General features: G+C 41.9%; 1 protein-coding gene across 2 annotated transcripts in view; it reads left to right on the forward strand.

Annotated features, from left to right (window-relative positions):
- The window catches only part of SLC25A40 (solute carrier family 25 member 40), a 218394-nt gene that overhangs the window by 79599 nt on the left and 117579 nt on the right, over window positions 1–21216 (forward strand). For both annotated transcript variants that reach the window (XM_069211568.1, XM_069211569.1), the window contains exons 3-4: window positions 10170–10229; window positions 14166–14272. In XM_069211568.1, the coding sequence (XP_069067669.1) occupies window positions 10170–10229; window positions 14166–14272 (167 nt within the window). The remainder of the gene's footprint in view (window positions 1–10169; window positions 10230–14165; window positions 14273–21216) is intronic.

A 21216-nucleotide genomic window follows, 5' to 3' on the forward strand; every position in this document is an offset into this window, starting at 1 on the left:
TATTAGCATTGCTAATCAAGGAAAATAAACTTTCTGACTTTACCCAAAAGGTGTGGTTATTCATGGCCACATGTGCCATGGTGTGTAAAGTTTATTGACTCAAGGTTTTCTGATAATGATTTGTTAAACAAGCAGTATTGTTGTTAGTAGTAAATTTTGTGTCTGTGGTGTAACACTTTTAGCGGAGTCAAAAGGTCCATCGAACCTCTAATGCTTCCCCTTATAATAAATTATCAAAGACCAAATTAAGGCCAGACGCTCTCACACCAGGTAGTCCTGCTGGATTGAGACAACCCAATTGTTTTTCTTTAAATTTGGTCTCTAGGGTCAGGGTTCCTCTACTTTGCCCTCTTAAACTTTTTTTTTTTTTAAATTCAGGACATGGGTCCCTGAGACCGATAATGGTGGCCGCAACATTTCTCTTTATTTTGCAGCCAGCCATTCATAGTGTGAGCTCCCATAGGAGCTTCTTGCTCCTGTAAGAGCAAACCAGCTGCCAGGGGAAAAAAAGCCTCCTTGACCAATCAATCACTCTAATATTTGAAGTTATGTGACTGCAGGGCAGCTGCAGATACAATAGTCAAGATGTCTATACAGTTTGAACCTTAATTCATTGAAAACTACTAAATAGATTTACACCATATCAAAAAGCACGGTTTCTGGGTAAAGATCTAGGATTCCTCCTAATTTAGTGTAATTGTGTTCAACCATTTTGGCAGTAGTGCTGTTCAAAACTCCATGTGAAAATTGCATTTGAAAAGTAGATTTTGGGACCCCTCCCCTCTTTCACGGATCACCCAAAAACTTTCCAGGAAGGAGCTGAGGTAGAACATTGTTTGGAAAGCTTTGGGAAGATTTGTCAAATGGAGCTACCTATTACCAAAAAGTTTTTAAAAAATCAATTTATTACGGGAACAATTTCCTCAATATAACTACACAGTAGCGACTGCCATTGTGTAATAATTTTTATTTATAAATGTATGGGTTCTTATTTATGTGTTTACAATTAAATCGTATCATCTTACTTGTGATTTAACTTTACAGAGGCACTCCCACTGTACAGAACAGTAATATAAAAGTGCTCCCGATGTACCTTCTTGAGATTTGACAAATTATATTTGTAATTTTCAGAATCTGTTATTTCTGAATTGACTACCCCTGCACTTCAGCACAAATGTCAGTAGATGGCAGCACAATCCGGGCTTCAATTCTGGTTTCGCCAGGTTTCGTTCACTTGACATTTCACAGAACTCGCATTCATACAAACAACTGTATCCTCGCTGTCTATCCAGGAAGCATGACGTTTTGATGAATAAACGCATACTTTTGGAACTCATTATATTAATGTTTTTTCTTGTCTGTACAGTACGATAATATCTTGTCATATTTGTTTTGATTATGTTACCCATTAAGGCATTCTGTTCGCTTTATCTTAGCCACAAAGAAAGAAGTGTAAAGATAGTAAGCATACAGATTGCACTTGTCTTCCAATGATGAATAATAATTTCATTGTTGAAGAATGAGGTTATCTCTTCATCCATCCCTATGGATAACCCCTTTTCTGTTTATGAGTATAGTGCCTCCAGGTTGTAGCGCCACCACGTCCTCCCCTATTACCACTCTAAATTGACCGGGCAGTTGAATGGCCAAACATCCAGTAGCCCTTGCTCCATCGGGCCATTGGAACACTTTGTCAGTGATGGAGACGGGGGTTGTCTCCGTTGCTGTCATACTTAAGGTCTACACAACTATAAATCAGGTGGGCGGAGCTTCAGTTTGGTGGAGATGGTACTACTCCGCTGTTGCAAAGGCTACCCTCTGTCAAACTATAAATCAGCCACTTTATATTTTGTAATAATGTTATTCCAAAGAGTGTCCCTTCCCAGTGCCTACCTTACCAGAGCCTTTTATGTTTCAGATTGTGGGTAAATAAAATCACATTTACATGTTCACCCTCTACAAAAACACTGCACTCTCTTTCTGTTCCTTTGTTGTCTGCACCTTCATTGTGCACTTGGGTTACCATTGTTTGTCTGGACATTATACTCCTTCAGTCATAAAACCATGGGCAGTGACGTAACAAATCTGGAGGTGGCCCTCTGCACAGTACTTGGAGGGCTCTCCACCTGGACTCACCCAGGAGCTGCGAGGCCAGAGTACTGTGCTGAGGGAGCCCCCTGGAGCTTGCGCCCCCCCACCGCACCAGGGGGGACTGCGGTGGCCTTTGTTACGTCCCTGACCATGGGGTAATAACGTGCTGAGACTGCTGATAATACCGCCACAGTTAGCAAACCCCGGGTAACAATCCCATTGCCTTTGTATTCAATAATCTTACAGCTAGTGAACCATCACCTAAAACACCTGTGCTTGTGGCAGTGATATATTTACTATTAGAAAACACAAGTTAAAGCATCTAGCATAAATATTCGTATGAATGGGGCCCTCATTAAAAATAGCCATGGATATCTGGGTAATCCATGAACCTCTTAATATTCCTGCCTTTTGAAAATCTTAAAGCACCTTCCCGGTTACTCTCGCAGTTAGTAAACTGACCATTACAAAACCCATGGAGAAACAAGCCTTTCCTAGGATTAGTAGCATTAATACATCTCCTTTTAGGCATCCGTGTGCTAATAACAGGTTGTTTTATTGTTAATATTGCTTCAATTCGTCGGAAACTGTGGCTTAATAACCCAAGGGTAGCTGGGTTCAATACTCCTACCATTAAAAAAACATTGGATACTAACATCAGTGCTTCTGTTGACGATGATGTGCCTATTAGTAACGCTTCGGATACGAGTCCCTATACCTCATTCATTAATACTGTTACTCTTACATTTAGAAACCAGGAGGTCATTTGAAAATAAGACTATCTTTCTGGAGTCTGCATCAATCGTAAGGAACCAGCAAAGCCTGTTCTTGTAGTTTTTTGTTGTGGGTGTTTAGACTGCGGCATTTTACCTGGTATGTTGAAGGTTTTTTTTTGTAACTATCAGATTTTGCTGACACTTATCTCCTGTCACCTGAGACAAGTACCATATATGCAAGTTTATAATGCTAGCTGGAATTGGCATTTCTATGATATAAAAAAAAAAAAGACCCAAACCCTACTGTAATTTTCTTTTAATCCAGGAAATCTAAGACCCCCACTTTTGATTTCCTGCTTTTACTGTCCACCTTTAGCCATGCTTCACCTTGCTCTCTGTAAGCCTTGTGCGATAAGCATGCACTCTTATCTATGCCATGCACACCTTCTTTTAATCTCTTTTTGTAGAAAACATAACGCAAGAACAGACATCAGCAGATAGCATTACACAGCTGTATGTACTGAAAGAACATTTTAGTCCCATATTTCGTACTGACTGGAGTAAGGGGAAAAGTTCACTTGAGGACATATTAGAATAAATAACTTGAAAGGGTCGCAGTTAAAGGCCAACTCGCATTTAGTAAGCATGAAGGAATTTATGACTTTAGCACATGGGCTCACTGGAATTTGTGTTTCCAAATAGATTGCAACTTGAATAGGAAATGGGTGTAGGAAATCTAATTAGTTCAGAATATATGGAGGTTTTAGGTTCACAATGATAAAGCACACGTGCTATTAAAACTGTATATACCGCAAATATGCATGCATTCAAGAACGAAGAATGGTTAGTTTGTCAAGCATTGTTAGAGCTACAATAAAGAATGTGTAGAGGATTAGGACAGAGTTTTAGGTCACAGGTGTTCTAGCATTTTTCCATTTTCAATCTGTAACTGACAAGTCAATTATTATTTGCTAATCTATATTAATGTAATGTGTAGTTATGTATATAAGAAGCTGTCTGTGAAACAGCTAATTGAAGTGGCTGTTTACTGGTGTGGACTTCACACTCTCTCTTTCGCAACAGTAAAGAGCTGTCTTTATATTGCCAAAGAGGAGTCTGTCTTTGTTTCATTTTTGAGTCACCCTCCAACACTCTGAAAAATGTTGCTTTGCACCTTTGGTCACGCTTTGGTATAGTCTACACACCCTCCACTCAGTTTTGCTTACACTCAGTCCTATCTTATATATGCTCAGTCACACGCTGTACACCTTTAGTCATGACTTCCATTCCTTACACACTTTTACCAAGGCTCCGCACAATCTCATTTAGGCAATGTGTTGTGTTCTTTGTTGTTTGGCACGCGGCAACATTACCGCGTGCCGAACCTATGTTGCGTGCTGTCGCGTTCTCCCGTGCTCTCGAGCGCGAGAGAAACGGTTGAAGGCTGCGGGCCGGAGGACGTGACAGCGGCGGGCTCTGATTTTCACAGAAATAAACTTATTTAAATCTTCGCATCGTCTCCTACCTTTCATCACAACATCGAAATTTGGCGACGAGGGAGCCATTGGACCGCCGCTAAGCACCCACGCATTACAGTGTTCAGTTTTTTTTTTTTCCTGCAGGAAGCACAAGGTATCTTGGAGCCAGGCTGGGGGAGGATCGTGTGACTAATTGGCAGCAGACAACTAGAATGGGACTCTGCAGTTACTTTGGTTGGCATTTTTGAGCGCCATCTTGGATGTAGTTGTTGTCAATGCTACACTGGGCCACAGTATTAAGGATAACAGCGAAAAATACCGTTACATTGGACATTTTTGTCTTAAACGCTACACTGTATCATTGTAGCAGGGACTACCGGGAAAAATACGTTTATATTGCTTTAAAGTGCTACAGTTTTTTTGTTGTTGTTTTTATTGATACAATATTCATCTGAACACGTCCTGGTCAGTTCTGTTTTTTTTGCTGCCTCTTGATTTGTGCTATGCAGTCTGTTAATCCTCCACCACCCTTTTTGGAAACTCCAGGTGCCCCTCCCATCCCTTGGAGACAATGGTTTGACGGTTTCGAGACGTACCTAGGAGCTATTGGAGCCTCGCGTTTTCGCCCTGAAAGGAAGAAGTGTCTTCTTTTACATTCTTTGGGATATGAGGGTAGGGAGATTTTCAAACACTTACCGGACCTGCCGCAAACTGATGAGGAGCTTGATGAATATGATATGACCACCAAGAAGTTGTCCACAAGGTTTGATGTACTCCCTAGTTTGGTGGTTTTGCGGCACAAATTCTTCAAGCGTCAGCAGTCTCAAAGTGAGGATGTTGACGCATATGTCAGTGCGCTGAGACAATTGGCCTCGAAGTGTGAATTTAGAGATTTCCAAGACTAGTTAATTAGGGACCAGTTCATCGGTCACTGCTCAAATAAGCACATTCAACAGAAGCTACTTACCATGGGCAATCCTACCTTGGAAGATGTCATTAAAACAGCTAAGAGCTTTGAACTGGCGCAGATATCTCTAAAGGAACTCTCAATAAGTACTGGGGTGAAGGACTCTGATCAAATGCATGTGAATGTCGTTACTAAAATGAGTGCGGTAAAGAAAGGCGACTCGAGAAAATATGACAATCCATTCTTCAGGTCGTCTAACATATGTTTTAGATGTGGGAACATATGTTTTAGATGTGGGAACATAAGGATGGCAAAAGTTGTCCAACAAAGAATGCTGTATGTAGGAAGTGTAGTAAAGTAGGTCACTTTGCTAAAGTCTGTCAATCCATGTTTAATAAGCAAGCTAGGGTGTCCACAGTGGTAGAGGAAGAGGGGGGAAATGAAGAGGATTCTTTTGTTAAAGCCTATCAAGATATGATTGTGGTGGTCACAGAAAAGGTATGTGGAGTCAAAGATCAAAATCAATGCGTAGATCCTCTTGTAGATATTCGGGTTGGTGATAAGTGGCTTCGGTTGTTGGTGGATTCTGGGGCACGTATTACTATGATTACATCGGATCTCTTCCACAATGTTTGGGGTGACAGGAAGTTATTGCCTCCCGACAGATCACCTGTGTCTTATGAGGGCAGGAAAATTGAACTGGAAGGCTACATAGAAGATAGTCTTGAGTTCAAGGATCGAAAGATTTTCAGTAAAATTTATGTGGCATATAAAGGTTTGAACATTTTAGGATGGTACCACCAAGGGCTGTTTGGCATGGTGTTGAAACCTGGTACTAAAGAACAAGTACTTGTTGTAGGGAACTCAGAATCAAAGGCACCATTTGAAGAGGAGTTTCCTAGCATTTTTGCACAGGGTTTGGGAAAGATTGCTGGTTTCAAGCACAAAATTAAGGTAAAGGATCGGGCTATCCCAGTGAGACAGAAGGTCAGGTCCGTACCATTTAGTCTAAGAGACGATCTTAAAGCTGAATTGCACAGACTACAAAATAATGGTGTAATTGAGCCTATTGAGTCCAGTTTGTGGCTTTCTCCATTGGTGGTTGCCTGGAAACGAAATGGGGACCTACGTTTGTGTGTGGACCTGAGGAGTCTCAATAAGGAGATATGGGTAGACTCGTATCCTTTACCTAAGATTAGCGACCTGCTCGATGAGCTCAGAGGCTCTATGTGGTTTTCAAAAATTGATCTTGCATCAGCATATCACCAGGTGGTGTTGGATGAGGATTCGCGCCATTACACAGCTTTCAATTCCCCGTTTGGCACTTTCAGTTTTGCAGGATGCCATTTGGGTTGGCCTCCGCTGCCTCAGCGTTTCAACGCATCATGCACAAAATGTTGGGGGAAGTACAGGGCATTCTGGTTTTCCAAGATGATGTCTTGATTCATACTGGGGATTTGGAAGGTCATCACGAGTAAATCAGATCTGTCTTTAAAATTTTTCAGTCATATGGCGTATGTGTAAGGAAAGAAAAATGTGAGTTTTACAAGAAAAATATAGAATTTTTGGGTTATTGTGTGTCTGGGGATGGTGTTGCACCGCGGCCCGGTTTGGTAAAAGTGATTGTGGAATCGCCTAATCCCAAGGACAAAGACGAGTTGCGATCATTTGTAGGCATGTGTGAATACTATTCTAGGTTCATTTCCAATTATGCTAGCAAAATGAAGATTTTGTCAAACTTGCTCAAGAACAAAGTACCGTTCATATGGGACAGTGAGTGTCAATCTACATTCGAAAGGGTCAAGCAGGAGTTGGTCGATGCAAGGCCATTGAGTCCGTATGACCCCAGCCAATTGTGCACCATCACTGTTGATGCTAGTAGGTATGGTTTGGGTGCTGTGCTGTCTCAAGGTATGGGGAAGGATGAGAAGGTTATTAGTTATGCCTCTAAAGTATTACGTGAGTCAGAACTCAATTACTCTGTGATTGAGAAAGAGCTGCTAGCATGCTATTGGGCTAGTGAGAAATTTAGAAGCTATATATGGGGGAGAAACTTTGTTGTTCAAACTGACCATAAACCATTGGTGTACATTTTAAATGGAGACAAGATCAATTATACAAACCCTCGCATAGCACGCCTCACCACAAAACTGTTACAGTATGATTTTCATGTCAGATACATTCCAGGAAAAGATAATTTCACAGCTGGCTTTTTATCTCGTTTACCGGTTTGTGATGAAAGTACTGTTGATGTGGAGGATGATGTGGAGGATTGTTTTATAGCGGCTGTGGATGCTGACGAATCCAAAGTGTGCACGGAAACGGTATGGAAGATGGCTGAAAGCAATGACGAGGTGCTATCCAGGGTTAAGCATTATATAGTCAACGGCTGGCCTAAGGAAAGGAATTTGAATTCAGAGGTCCAACCGTATGCCAAGGTGGGTGATGAGTTATCAATTGAGGATGGCATTGTGTTAAGGAACGATAAGTGTGTACCTCCGTGCGAGGTTAGACAAAAATTGGTGGACCATGCACATGATGGGCACCTTGGTAGCATCATGACAAAAAGACGGATCAGGGCGCTTTATTGGTGGCCTTCTATGGATAAAGATGTGGAAAGGGCAGTTCATGGATGTGTTGTGTGCAATGGTGCCGAAAAAGGGTTGAAGATTGTGAAGCCACCATTACAACCCATACCTTTCCCAGATAAGGCTTGGGTTAAAGTAGGTGTTGATATGGTTGGGCCTTTCAATTTTCTCCCTAGTCACATGCATTATGCCTTTGTACTGATGGATTACTTTAGTAAGTGGCCAGAAGTGCGGTTTTTCGCTAAGCCTTCGGCAAGTTCTGCCATACAGTTCCTCAAAGAGATCTTTTGGAGGGAAGGTTTTCCAGAATATTTAATCTCGGATAATGGTGTACAGTTTGTGAGCAATGAGATGGAAACCTTTCTAAGAGAGTCTGGTGTGAAACATTTGAAGAGTTCTCTGTACCATCCTCAAACGAATGGTTTAGTCGAAAGAATGAACAGAGTGGTCGTGGAATGCATAAAGTGGGCTAAAGCGAGTAGATTGGATGTGGAAGAGGCTGTGAATTCGATGTTGTGGTTTTATCGTACCACACCACATTCAGTGACAAAAATCTCCCCATTTGAATTTTTGAAAGGTAGGCGTAGTACGTCAAAACTTTTCCCGGCTTGGTTAGCCAAGATTGTGTCGGGTAAATTTCCTGATGCAGTGGACAAGGATATAGTTAGCGATGAGGTGAAGAAAAATCAGGACAGGGTGAAAGCTAGGTATGACCAGAAAAATTCTACAAAAGACTGCTCTTTTCAACCAGGTGATGTTGTGCGCATTAAGTTACAGACCTTTGTGAGGAAAGGGGAAGCTTGTTATGGAAGTCCAGTGACAGTGAGGAAAGTGTGTGGTAATGCTATTATGGTTGAGGGTGGTTGAGGGTGGTCAGTGGTGGAATGTGAGTAAAGCTGTGAAGGTGAATGACGACAGTGACTGTGGAATGAAACGGTGTAGTAGAGCGGTATCTGAGGGCATGGTTCAGGAACGATCGGAGTTAAACACTAAGTTGGGAGTTCCCCAAACACTTAGAAGATCTGTTCGAGTGAAATGGGTGCCGCTCAAACTTAGGGAATCTCATTGTTGTTAGCAGGAAATCTACTTGTTGTTGTTGTTACATTGGCCAAGATTGTTTAGTGGTTTAATGGTATGTTGTTTATCTTTTATGTTGGGTTATGTTCCTCTGGTGTGTAGGTAAAAAAAAAAAAAAAAAAAGAGGGAGATATTATGTTGTGTTGTTTGGCACGCGGCAACATTACCGCGTGCCGAACCTATGTTGCGTGCTGCCAGCTGTCGCGTTCTCCCGTGCTCTCGAGCGCAAGAGAAACGGTTGAAGGCTGCGGGGCCGGAGGACGTGACAGCGGCGGTCTCTGATTTTCACGGAAATAAACTTATTTAAATCTTCGCATCGTCTCCTACCTTTCATCACAACACAATGCTAAGCCAAAAGAGCTCAGAAGTGGTATTTGAAAATGATCCAATCAATCTGAATAACTAGAATTTGCTCGGACAAATTCATTTTGATTGTTTTTAGTTTGTCGCAGATAGTGCAGAAGCACAGCATGACATTGCAGAGGAACAATATGGAGCTCATTCTGCATGTAAACAGCCAAGGGCTCCAGGATTACTTCTAGTTTCAACCCCTACATAAAGAAACACCGTCTGTGCTCTTGATATGAAGAGTCTTCTTGCAGCTCGAAGGCGTGCAGTGCTAGTAGTGTACTAATCTTATGCTTCTGTTGTTAAATACACGTTGTAATACAAAACCACGAGTCATACAGATGAACTTGGCTTTAGACCTGTTATAATAGTGAAACCAAAGATAATTACTTCCTCCTAACCCCCCCACCCCCGAATTTGACATTAACATGCTTTTATTTTGGAAAGTATAGGCTCCCTTATAAACCTCATTGTAATTTCAAAGGTGACCGTAGCTCCTATCACCGACTCCATTGGAATTACAAGGTCCTCTGTCAAACAGCGGCTCTGTTACTTTAGTTGAAAACAGATGACCGCTCCAGGTGAAATTCCAATGGTAAGTGAGTAATTACCGGGGTTCGGAGGAGGTGGGGGGGCGTAGGGGGTGAATCAAGCCAGAATTATCTTGCCCCTGGTATCCATAACTGAGTTGGGGGTCAGAGTTACCAGTTGGGCTATTGAGGCTTCGTGGTAACCATTCGGGTATTCTATTATTTAAAAAAAACTTGTTTAAACACCTAGCACTACAGAAGTGAAAAGGTAACAGTTCTTATGTCCTCGAAATATAAATTGTCAGTAATTTAAGTTCATAATTTTCTCAGATGACTTTAGTGATGTTAAACGACCATAAATAAATCTTTAATGTAATCAATCAATTTCTAGATTAAACAGGTAATTAACATGAATATTTCTGTATTATATTTAGTGGCACCTCTTGATGTTGTAAAAATTCGCTTGCAAGCACAGACCAAGCCATTTACTAAAGGTAAGACTGTACCCTCTGTTTTCCCCTTGGAAGCAAAGTACTCTTTTTAAACTTTCAGGGTAGAGATTAACAAATTAGAGCCGCTGGATTTGTTTTGCGCGCCCCAAGCACTGTAATTGTCTAGTGATAGATAACAACACTGCTTCATTTTGTGTTTAACTACAGCACGCCCATGAAGGAGCCTTCCTCCCAGACAGGGTTAAACACGTCGCTGCTGCTGTGAAAGCTCTGAACAGTCTGCCACAAGCAGTGCGTGCTGTACAACGGCCTAACACCGTCGCTCAATTCCGCATAAACCTAAGCCTATATATATATATATATATATATATATATATATAGTATATATACACACACTCATGGAAGCTTTTGGTCACGCCTCTTCATCTTTTGGTCTGTTAAGCATCATTCATATTTTGGTTCCACCCAGCACAGCTTACAGCATAGAGAAGTGGTTCCCAACCTTTGGACTTCTGTGGACCCCCACTTTATCATTACTGGAACCCGAGGACCCCCACTGAATTATTATTGGAATCCGGGGACCCCGATTAAGTCATTACTAAAAGCTGGGGGCCTAATCTGTTAATATTATTTAATTTTCTAAGCAGTCGCGGACCCCAGGGGTCCCTGGGCCACAGGTTGGGATCCACTGGCATAGAGCATAGATCCTGTACATGTGCTCATTACCTTAAAAGTATTACACTTCAGTGTCAGGGCTAATAGGTCAAACTCTGCTTTTGGCTTTCACTTCCTGTTTCTTTTATAGATTTTTTTTTTTTTGCAGTGGGTTATTTTTCCCTTTCTGTGTTTTTTTTAACATATGCATGTCAGCTTTTTATTACCTTAACATTTTTACTATCTATTGCAGGCTTGCCTAGGACATTACTATTGGCTTTGTCTAGCCTTGTTGATTAAGAAGGGGAATCTCTCACCACCTGGCTTCCTTTCACACATGACAAGGTTGAACTGGGTGTCCCTAGGTGCCCTGTTATTCAGAGGGGAGCTAGAGAAAAAGGCAGCAGGCACTGCTACTCTAACTGTAGCAAAGGCCGGTATTTGACTTCGGTATCTCGAATGCCTGCTTCGGTAATTCCACATTACCACTTCTTAATGCTAAGTATAATTTCTTCATCCCTTCAGTGCACAGTCAATTAGAGAAATTCCGTTGTCAGAGTTCACACAATAGTGGATGGTGTCACTATGTACGAAAGGCTGCTTTCCACGAGAGGAATTATTCTGTTAAACGTGGCAATGTTAGAGTGGACCTCAAGGTCTTCTATACTCCTTCGCAACCGTGCCTTAATAGCCGATGTAATAAACAAGCCACCCGAAACGGAAGTGATGTTGTGCTTGCTTTTCTCTTGACCTCGTCCCCAAAACACCACAGCTGGCAAACTGGCGTATTCGTTTGCATGGTTTCCCATACTAAATGTGTAACTTGTTTCCGGCATCTCAGCTCATGAAGCAGTTTGCTCATGTATCTGTAATGCGGACATGAAAGTAGATATTCCCTTTTGTAAAACATACTTTATTCAGCGTTTATGAGGTAAATGAAAAACATTAGCAGAGGCTTTGACTGGTTGACATTAAACACAAAAGAGTGACCGGTTTAATTCATAGCAACAACTTTTTAAGGTTCTTCTTTAACCTTCAATAGTAAAAATAAGGGAAGCCATGTCTCCTATTGGTTTCTATGGATGGCGACTGTCCAGTTTGTATATTGATTGTATCGCAGCTCAGGTCTAACGTGAACAAGAACAAGCTCAACCATACAAGCAAAATAATTGCCGAAATTCCAAACTTTAGAATATTTCCCAGTATATCACTACTCTGCATGTAGAACCATTCCTCGCTTCTGTGTTCACTCCCTTTCATAGTTTTTGATTCGCTTCTCCATGTGGAATGTTTAGGTTTCTTTGTTAATTTTTAGCCAGTGGTTCACGATATTCATTGGAAAGTAAAACATTTTTCTGCATATTTTAATTCAGTGCCCCTTAATTCCAAACTTTAACCCATTCTTCGATTAACTTGGATTTAACACCCCTCTTTTCCTAAGACTGCTTCGTGCCCTGCTGGCTTCATGAATTCATGTAGTTCCTTCTTAGGTCTGGCTCTGGTTGTCTGAGTTAACTCATGCCTTCAATTCTTTAAAAACATACAATACAAAGTGAGGGAGAGTGGGCTGTGGATCAGCCCCCTTCATCCATTGGCTTACCTGCTTTTCACTTCAGCAGTTCCAGTGTGCCAGTTACCTTACGACTGTGCGTAGAAGGTGGCAAGGCCCACAGTTCAGTAGCCTTTAGTAGTTCTTTAGCAAATAACGTATTTTTTGTTCAGTCTGTATTAGTTCATTTTCTAGAATTTTATTCTCAAACTTGGTTGACCTCTTTTTGTAGCTTAGTCACTAAGGGCCTGATTTAGAGTTTAGTGGAGGGCGAAACTCCATTATAGCCTATGGAACCTGTATTATGGCGGACGGGATATCCCTCATGTTTGCGATGGAGTATCTGCTCTGACAAACTCTACATCAGGCCCTAAGTCTAAAATGTAAGACAGCGTAGCGTTGGAACCCATTTCTTAGGTTGGAATAATCACATGTGCCAGGCAATCTATCAAGATGTCCTTACCTTACATTTCAGATCCAACTGGAGAGATGTGAGCTTCCACAGTTCTTCAAACCCACAGCCAACCTTACATTGATAAAATGTAGGTTACAAGTATACCTAGGGAAACAGTAACAGGACACAAGAGAAACAGAGACATTTAATATTGTCACACTGCCTGGTTGTACAGCTGAGCCTGGTCTGCACCGCAGAAGGCTTGATATCTAAAGACCAGAAGTCTTTTAGTTTGGCTTTGGTAATGACTTTAGCATTTGGCTTCTAATACTGCATATGCTATACGTACTGTCACAACCTGTATTTTACACTCTCTATTCTCAAGTGAAATTCAATATTTTACCTGAGCTAAAATGTAATTAAAGTTGATATAATGACTGCAAGCAACACTTGTAGGCATTTTTGCTACAGAAAGCTACCTGCAGTATTATGCAGTTACATTATGTGGGTCTGATTATATTAAATTTAACGGGTTAATAACTGTTATACGAAAATCTTTCATAATTATTTTATGGCTTGCCTACACATTCATCAAATAGATACTTGTTTTATGCACCATCTTCATACCATATTGTTCTAAAAAATAGTATCAATAGTGTTCAAGTTGTTACTCATTTGACTTCTCTCGTAGAAGCCCTAGAAGCAAATCAAATGAATTTTGATTCTTAATTCTTATGTTGGTAACAGTGCAAAATCAAATTTGTAATCCTAATGGATAACTATTTGTGAAAACTAACTAACTGCAAAGTAGTGTTTCTAATCCTAATGGATGACTCTTGGAAAAAAGTTGGCATTACTACGAGTCCAGCTACTGCACCACAGACGTATAAAGATTCTTGGCGCAAAGAGGTTAAAGGGAGGGGGTGTCATCACTTTAGACGACCCAGTGGAAATATCTATTTGGCATCTCCCTTGTTAAATGGTACTCCAGTGGAGACCCCAAGGAGAACTTGGTTTGCCATTTGCTGAGATTCCTTGGCATTAGATATATATAAAATCATAAATACAAATGTAATCACATGTTATCTCTTAATGCCAGCCTGCCTTTTCATTCAACATTTTTCAAATACATTTGTAATACATTGACGTTCACTTAATGAGACACATAATGTGCTGGATAAAAGCTATGTAATGCCTAGAGTTTTGAAGGACAGTGAAAATACATTATAATATTGTAGACTGGATGTAGGAGTTCACCCTGAAACGTACCTTGTGAAATTTATCTATTGAAATTGTTACCTTTGCTATTGATATTAACAATCTCTAAACAGTACTGCATTATGATTTTTTAATTATGTCTGTCTTTGAAACCATTTTCTAGGTAAATGTTTTGTATATTGCAATGGTCTGATGGATCATTTATGCATCTGTGACAATGGAAACAGCAGGATCTGGTATAAGGCACCTAGTCGTTTCAGCGGAACCATGGTAAGGAAGATATAACTGTTTCTAAGACAAGACTACATGTGGCAAAATCTCACCCAGAGCAAACACTCTAGGTGGAATGATACCACCCTCAATTACAAGTGTCTCCAGGTCCCGAAGCCTGCTGTAATCCCTTACCATGATCCCACCCCACCCCACCAGCTTGCCGCTGACACTTTTCTACTGCTTTGAGCAGGTGGAAAATGTTGAGGTTTTCTCCCAGGAATGTCCGAAAATGTACGTAAAAAGCACCTTGTGTTTCCATGACTGTCAGTGCAGCTGTTCATCAGTCTAGGGAGAAAAGGTTGTGCATGCTGGATGTTAGTGCAGAGATACTTGCCAAGATCAGAGATCATGCCCCTCACACCCCCGCCCCTCCTCCCTCCCGTATCTCTGCACCAAATTTCGTCAGTCTTGTAATTAGGGCCTTAGTGGTAAATTGTGTTAGCTACAAAAAAGCAAGTTTTATTGAAGGAAAAAACAAAAGTGCAGTCTTGAAAACCTGATACTTTATACATCTAGCACATTTTTAGTTTACCAGATTCTGAGGACTACATATAACGTATCCTTATGTCGTCTTCAATGTTCTTCTTCTGTTTTGCAACAAGAGTGAAGCACTCCAGAACATCTCTATATTTGTGCACCCATCATGTCTCTACCATTTTACTGAGTCACCACAGGTTTCATCCTTCTTAACAGTATCCACAAAAAGTCGGGAAAATATTGATTTGATTTAAGTAGTGTCTTACATCCTCGCTAACTGCTGCCAATAATTTATTCAGCTGAGGTGGGAATCTCAGGATCTGTTCAAGGCAATATTAAGGAGTCTGTTTAAATGTTTAGTAGCTAAAATACATTTAAAAGGCTAACATTTTAAACCCTCCTTATAAAATAGACCGAATTCCAACTTAAACACAGAAACATTGACAATTAAGTTACAATCAGTTAACACTTTGGCCCAGGTAAGGCGTACTGCCTAATCACATTATCTTACCTCTTGAGTCCTTCATCATCCTGTCGTCCAGTTATTGTCATAAGACATCCCCACCCTTCCATCGCCCCTCCCTCCCAGCAGGTGTTAAAAGCAGTATTACTAAATGTCTGTTCAGTACTCAGGTATGCATTGAAAATGTATTAGAAATAAGTGGGCTCATTCTGATAGAAATCTAAATATTTCATATACATCCAAGAACTGGTTAAAAGATAGAAGTGGCTCTGCTTTATTTGACGCTATTCTAGCTACACTGTTTTTGCTCAGATTGCCCTCTGAGAAACCTGGTGGCGATACGTTTTAAAAGTCAGTTATCAACCTCTGTTTTCACCCAGTTCTTTAAATGACTCAGACGTTCTGGTCATTGGGATATCTCCTAACAAGTGTTTGTTGGTTTCCTTAATGCTTTTATATGACTTCCACTCAGTGATTAATTTGTGATTGTTTTTCCTGTGCGGAACACCAGCACTTATTTTTGAGGGCCAGTACTTTTTTTTCTTCCTCAAACATTTACTGCGAGCAAAAGACACATATGGGAAAGACGGAGGAAGAGAAAAACTCAAAAGCGTCACAATGGGAGAGAGCAGAAAGCTGCAGGAGTGAGCTGAATGGGCAGGGAGTGGCTGTAAATGGATTGAAGAGGCCCGAGATGGCTTCATGATTACGATGTCTTAGTATTCTGTGGTCGCACATTTAATTGCAGTAACCACATATTTAAGAGGAGGACGTTTAGCACCGGCACAATTTTTATTTACAATTAAGCACTGCTTCCTCTAATTCGCCATCCTATATCTTTCATGCTTTTATATCCCTCGTGTCCAATAGAAAACGATCAGCACTATCAAATTAGTTTAGTGCACTGCTACACAAACCCAATACTAAAAGAGCCAAACATGATTGGAGACAACTATAATTCCAATAAAAAATATGAGCACCAATCTGGTGACAAACTACTAATTAGCCATCGAAGAGGCCGCTGTCATTACCCTTTGTTTTAGAATTTTAGCAACATTTATAATAAAAAGAGCTTTTTAAATTTGTTCATGGCATATCTTTCGCCGATTTTCCATTATATATCGAATCATTTGTTAAAATATCCTGGGAGGAGTTAGCTGACTTCATTTATAAAATCACCAAGTTCAACTCTTGAATCAGTTAGCTACTTGTTGAATCAGTGCAAGTCTGGGTCTTCTCTTGATAGGATTTCTGTTTGCTTCTATTCATTGCAGAAACCCACAGCACTACTGCCAAGCGGAGAGCTGAAGAGGCAACCTACTGCCCACTCTTCAGCAATGATCTGAAGAAGAAATAGTTGAGGATGAAAATCTTCCTCAGCCCCTTTGAAGGCTCCTTAAGAAGAGGATGGTGGTTGGGAGTGAAGGAAATCTTGGAACTGCAATATCACTGGACCTTTCTCCAGAGGCGTAGTGCGGGGCCTTGAGGGGTCTAAACCTGCTACCCCTGGGACAATATAGCAGTGCATTTAAAGTTCAACACTGTGAACATGGAATTTCTGTCTTCGGGCAAATGTGCAAGACTTTTCTTAAACTTTAATGACATTTCTGATGCCGCTGTTGTTCCTTCCGTGTATAAAATCTATTTTTAGCCATAAAGCAGACTCGTTTTATTAGGTTTACGTTGAGAAATAAAAATATTTTTTGCCTTTCTGTACTCAAAAGGGCCAGCAGTAGAAAGTGTTAAATAAAACGTGAGGCTTGATCAATCGTTTCTAGTCGTTAAGTGGTTCACAGGTATTCAATATTAGGATGAAGATGTGCTTTCTGGCTGCATTACACACTGGAGGCCCTCGCAGGGAGGCACCTGCAGCCCGTGCTACATCATTTCAGTGCAGGGTTACAAGAAGGCGCTTAGTAGCGAGCACGTTGATTTTTAGGGTCTAGCCTGCGTCGCATGCGTTCCCGCATGCGTATCGCAGCGAGACGCTTTAGGTATTAGAAAAGGGCTCGGAGCCCTGTCGACGTCACGTCAGTGTTTTTCACTGGTTCGTGGGCTTGCCTATTAAAATCTGCTTGCTTTTATTAGTCGACGGCATGCATACCTCATGCCTTTTCCGGTGGCTAGCCCTCCTCGAGTGCATCGACCAAGTACAGAAAACATGCGAGGCTCTCTGTTTTCTGTCCGGCTCGTGGACTACTTTTTCTCTATTTTCCTAGGGCGATTTCACTTTGCAGAAGTCGAGCGCTTTACACAGTTAATTGCACTTTTTTGGGTTACGTACATAAATGCACTTTTGCCGATAGGTGAAAAGTCGGGTTAGGAGTTTACAACGCTATTAGCTCTAACATGAGCAAACGCGAGACCCGTTGCATTGCAAATGCTTGTTCTTTAATTGTGTCTCCGCTGCTTTTATTGTTCTAGGAAACAATGCATTTTCAGCATAGGGGAAGACTTGTGCAGTCCTTTCACTGACTGTGCTGTTAAACCCTTATGAAAATATGCCAGAAAGTCTTGAAAGAAAATTAATTTTTCACTTCACAAGTCTGTTAAGTGCACTGGTTTATCCACCATTCCTTGCTTTTCAGCTAGCATCATATTGCATTGTGGGGCTTGTATTTTTGTCTTATCACTTACTTTAAGGTTTCAGAGTCGCAGATACGAAGTTATGTTGGCTAAAATGCCAGCCTAGGCCAAAGGTGCTATACATGACACTGAGCCACTTGCTGGGTATGGTTTAAAGTGTTAGAAAGTCTATTTCAAAATCTGCTTGTTTCATAAAACCAAAGTAAACTCTGATCACTTATTTTGTGAGCATTCACTTTCACTCATGCATTAAAATGTGCAATGTGAAATGTTTTGCCTTTTATGTAGTCGAAAAGTTTATACTAAGCAGCACATTACAACAAAGGTACAACATGGACAGTTGCAGTGCCTATTTCCCTAACGCAGAGGATAAGCAAAGGACACGTGGCAGTAGATGGAGGAACATCATACAATTATCTCACACACCTATGACAGGAAGACCACGGTAGCTAACACACTAAAGAGGAAGTGAGAGGAATGAAAGGGTCATTGTATGCTCTAAGTTAATAGACATATACATACAAGAATCACTACATACCTGGAAGAAAGAGCCAGATCTGTAATTGAATTACCATACATTCATGTACTCATACAAGATGACGAATCATACCACACTAGGTAGATGTGTTTCATCAGTGGGTTCGCAATCAGAGACACTCACACTTTTCTTTTGGGGGAATCAAGGAGGGGATATATGGTTTATAGGGATCTAGGATACTATCTCTCTCACTTGAACAAATGGGATCCTACAACCCAAACAGGTGATCCTTTGGGAAACAGCTACAGTAAAACAGTAATGTTCTAATTTTCCAGAAGGTAGGGAAACACATCCTGCTTCTTATTTTGCATCAACATGCTTTTGCTCTCAAATATTGCCCTATGGGGATAGGAACGTCCTCAGCACAACGGTCATCACATCAAATATTCTAGAAGAGTCCCTGTTCATAGGACATGCTTTGTAAGTGAATTCTATATGTCCTTTTTTCTTCTCAAACACTTCATGCTGTAGTGGAAACGCACCTTCTTCACAGAACTGATATAACTTGGGCAGAAATAGTGTATGTATGTATGTATGGTATTTCTATAACACCAAGCTAGCCGAAATGTACTGGAGTGCTGTACATGGTCAAAGGGAAGCTGAGAGTCAATAGGTAATAGGAGAGGAAGCTGGGTTGTGGACAGTCAACGCATTGTGATGTAGTGTTCTTTAACAGCTTCTGTGCCATGGACGTAACGGTTACGTCCCGCGGCAAAGTGCTCCTGTGCCGAGGACGTAAACATTAGGTCCCGGCACCGGAGGTCGAGGGCTCCCTCCATGGGCTTACCCCCCCAGGCCAGGAATGGAAGGGCAATCGCTTTCCATTCAGCCTCTAAGTGACTTCAGCGCGCGATTGCAAGCTGACCTCATCAGAGGTCGCCTCCCATCACGCTGGAAGCATGCTAAGCATTTCTCTTCCGCTCAGGAGGAGGGGGCAGGCAGGGACATCAAAAGAAAGGAAAGGCTTTTCCTTTCTTTTGATGTCATTCTGAGCATTTCTGCAGCCCGATCATAAAGCGATCGGGCTGCAGAAATGCCCACTAGACACCAGGGATTTACTTTGTAGTTGTTATTGGCATGAAAGGGGAACGACCCCTTAGGCAAGGGTCGCTCCCCAGGGGGCAATAATTTTATTAGCCCATTTATGCCCCCCGGGGGCTGATCGGCCTATATTGATTAGGCCGATCTGCCCTCGGGGGGGCAGAAGCCACTAGCACCAGGGATTCTTTTTTTCTTATGAAATTGGCATAAGTGGAGCGACCCCTTTGGCAAGGGCCGCTCCCTAGGGGGCAGTTTTTTTATTAGGCCTTTTCTGGCCCCCCTGGGGCAGATCGGCCTATACTAATTAGGCCGATGTGCCCCCAAGAGGGGCAGAAGCCACTAGACACCAAGGATTTTTTGTTGTTGTTTACATTGTTAAGGGGAGCGACCCCTTAGGCAAGGGTCACTCCCCTGGGGGGAGGAGGAGGGGGGATTTGTTTTAGGCCATTTCTGCCCTCTTTGGGGGCAGATCGGCCTATTTTAATTAGGCCGATCTGCCCCCAAGGGGGCAGAAACCACTAGGCATCAGGGATGTTTTTTTGTTTTTTTTCAAATGAGCAGCGACCCCCTTTAGCCAAGGGTCGGTCCCCTGGGGGGCAAATTTATTTTAGGCCATTTCTGCCCTCCATAGGGGCAGATCGGCCTATTTTTGTAAGGCTCAACACCAGGGAACAATTTTTTTCAAAAAAAGAGGGTGGGGTATGGCCATACCCCCACCCTAAATAAATGGGGACAAAGTTCTTCTGCCCACCAGTGGGTTGATGGGGCAATTACCCCCGATCCACTCCCGGGGGGGGGGGAAGAAAGCCTACTAGATGCCAGGGAATTTTTTAAAAAAATACTGGGGTGGTGGCTACCAACCAGTAGGGGCATGGTTATGCCCCCACCCCAACTGTAGGGGCTAACAGTCTCTCAGCTCTCCCCCACACACTAAAACATCTTATCCCACTTTGATGGAAATCACACATTTTTCCCACATTTGTGTGATGGAACCTTCCGGAATCTGCAGGAATCCACAAAATCCCTACCATCCAGCATTGTTGCATCTATACCGATAAAAATTCTGCCCCACTTGTCAGCCTAAAAACATTTTTTTTCAAACTGCCCTTTTGGACCTTCTTTGGTTCCCCCTCATCTTCGGCATGTTTTTGCCTCTTCCCTGTCACAGGCACTTGGCCCACCTACACAAGTGAGGTATCATTTTTACCTGGAGACTGAAGGGAACATTGGGTGGTAGGAAATGTGTGCAGGTGGGGTGATCCCACACAAAAATGTGGTACAAATGTGATTTTTAGCTAAATTTGAGGTTTGCTGAGGATTCTGGGTAAGAAAACACTGGGTGATCAATGCAAGTCACACCTCCCTGGACTCCCTTGGGTGTCTAGTTTTCAGAAATGTTTGAGTTTGGTAGGTTTCCCTGTATGACTGCTGAGCTCAGGTCCAAAAACGCAGGTGACAACCCCCCCCTCACCCCCCCCCCCCCCCACACACACACACACACAAAAACAAGTTGTTTTGCATTCGATAACTTTGATGTGTCCACATAGTGTTTTGGGGAATTTCCTTTCGCGGGCACTAGGCCTACCCACACAAGTGAGGTACCATTTTTATCGGGAGACTTGGGGGAACGCTGGGTGGAAGGATATTTGTGGCTCCTCTCAGATTCCAGAACTTTCTGTCACCGAAATGTGAGGAAAACGTTTTTTAGCCAAATTTTGAGGTTTGCAAAGGATTCTGGGTAAGAGAACCTGGTGAGAGCCCAACAACTCACCCCATCCTGGATTCCCCTAGGTGTCTGGTTTTAAAAAATGCACAGGTTTGATAGGCACTTAAAAA

The sequence above is a fragment of the Pleurodeles waltl genome, chromosome 10, assembly GCF_031143425.1.
Source record: "Pleurodeles waltl isolate 20211129_DDA chromosome 10, aPleWal1.hap1.20221129, whole genome shotgun sequence".
In the NCBI taxonomy this organism is placed as follows: Eukaryota; Metazoa; Chordata; class Amphibia; order Caudata; family Salamandridae; genus Pleurodeles; species Pleurodeles waltl.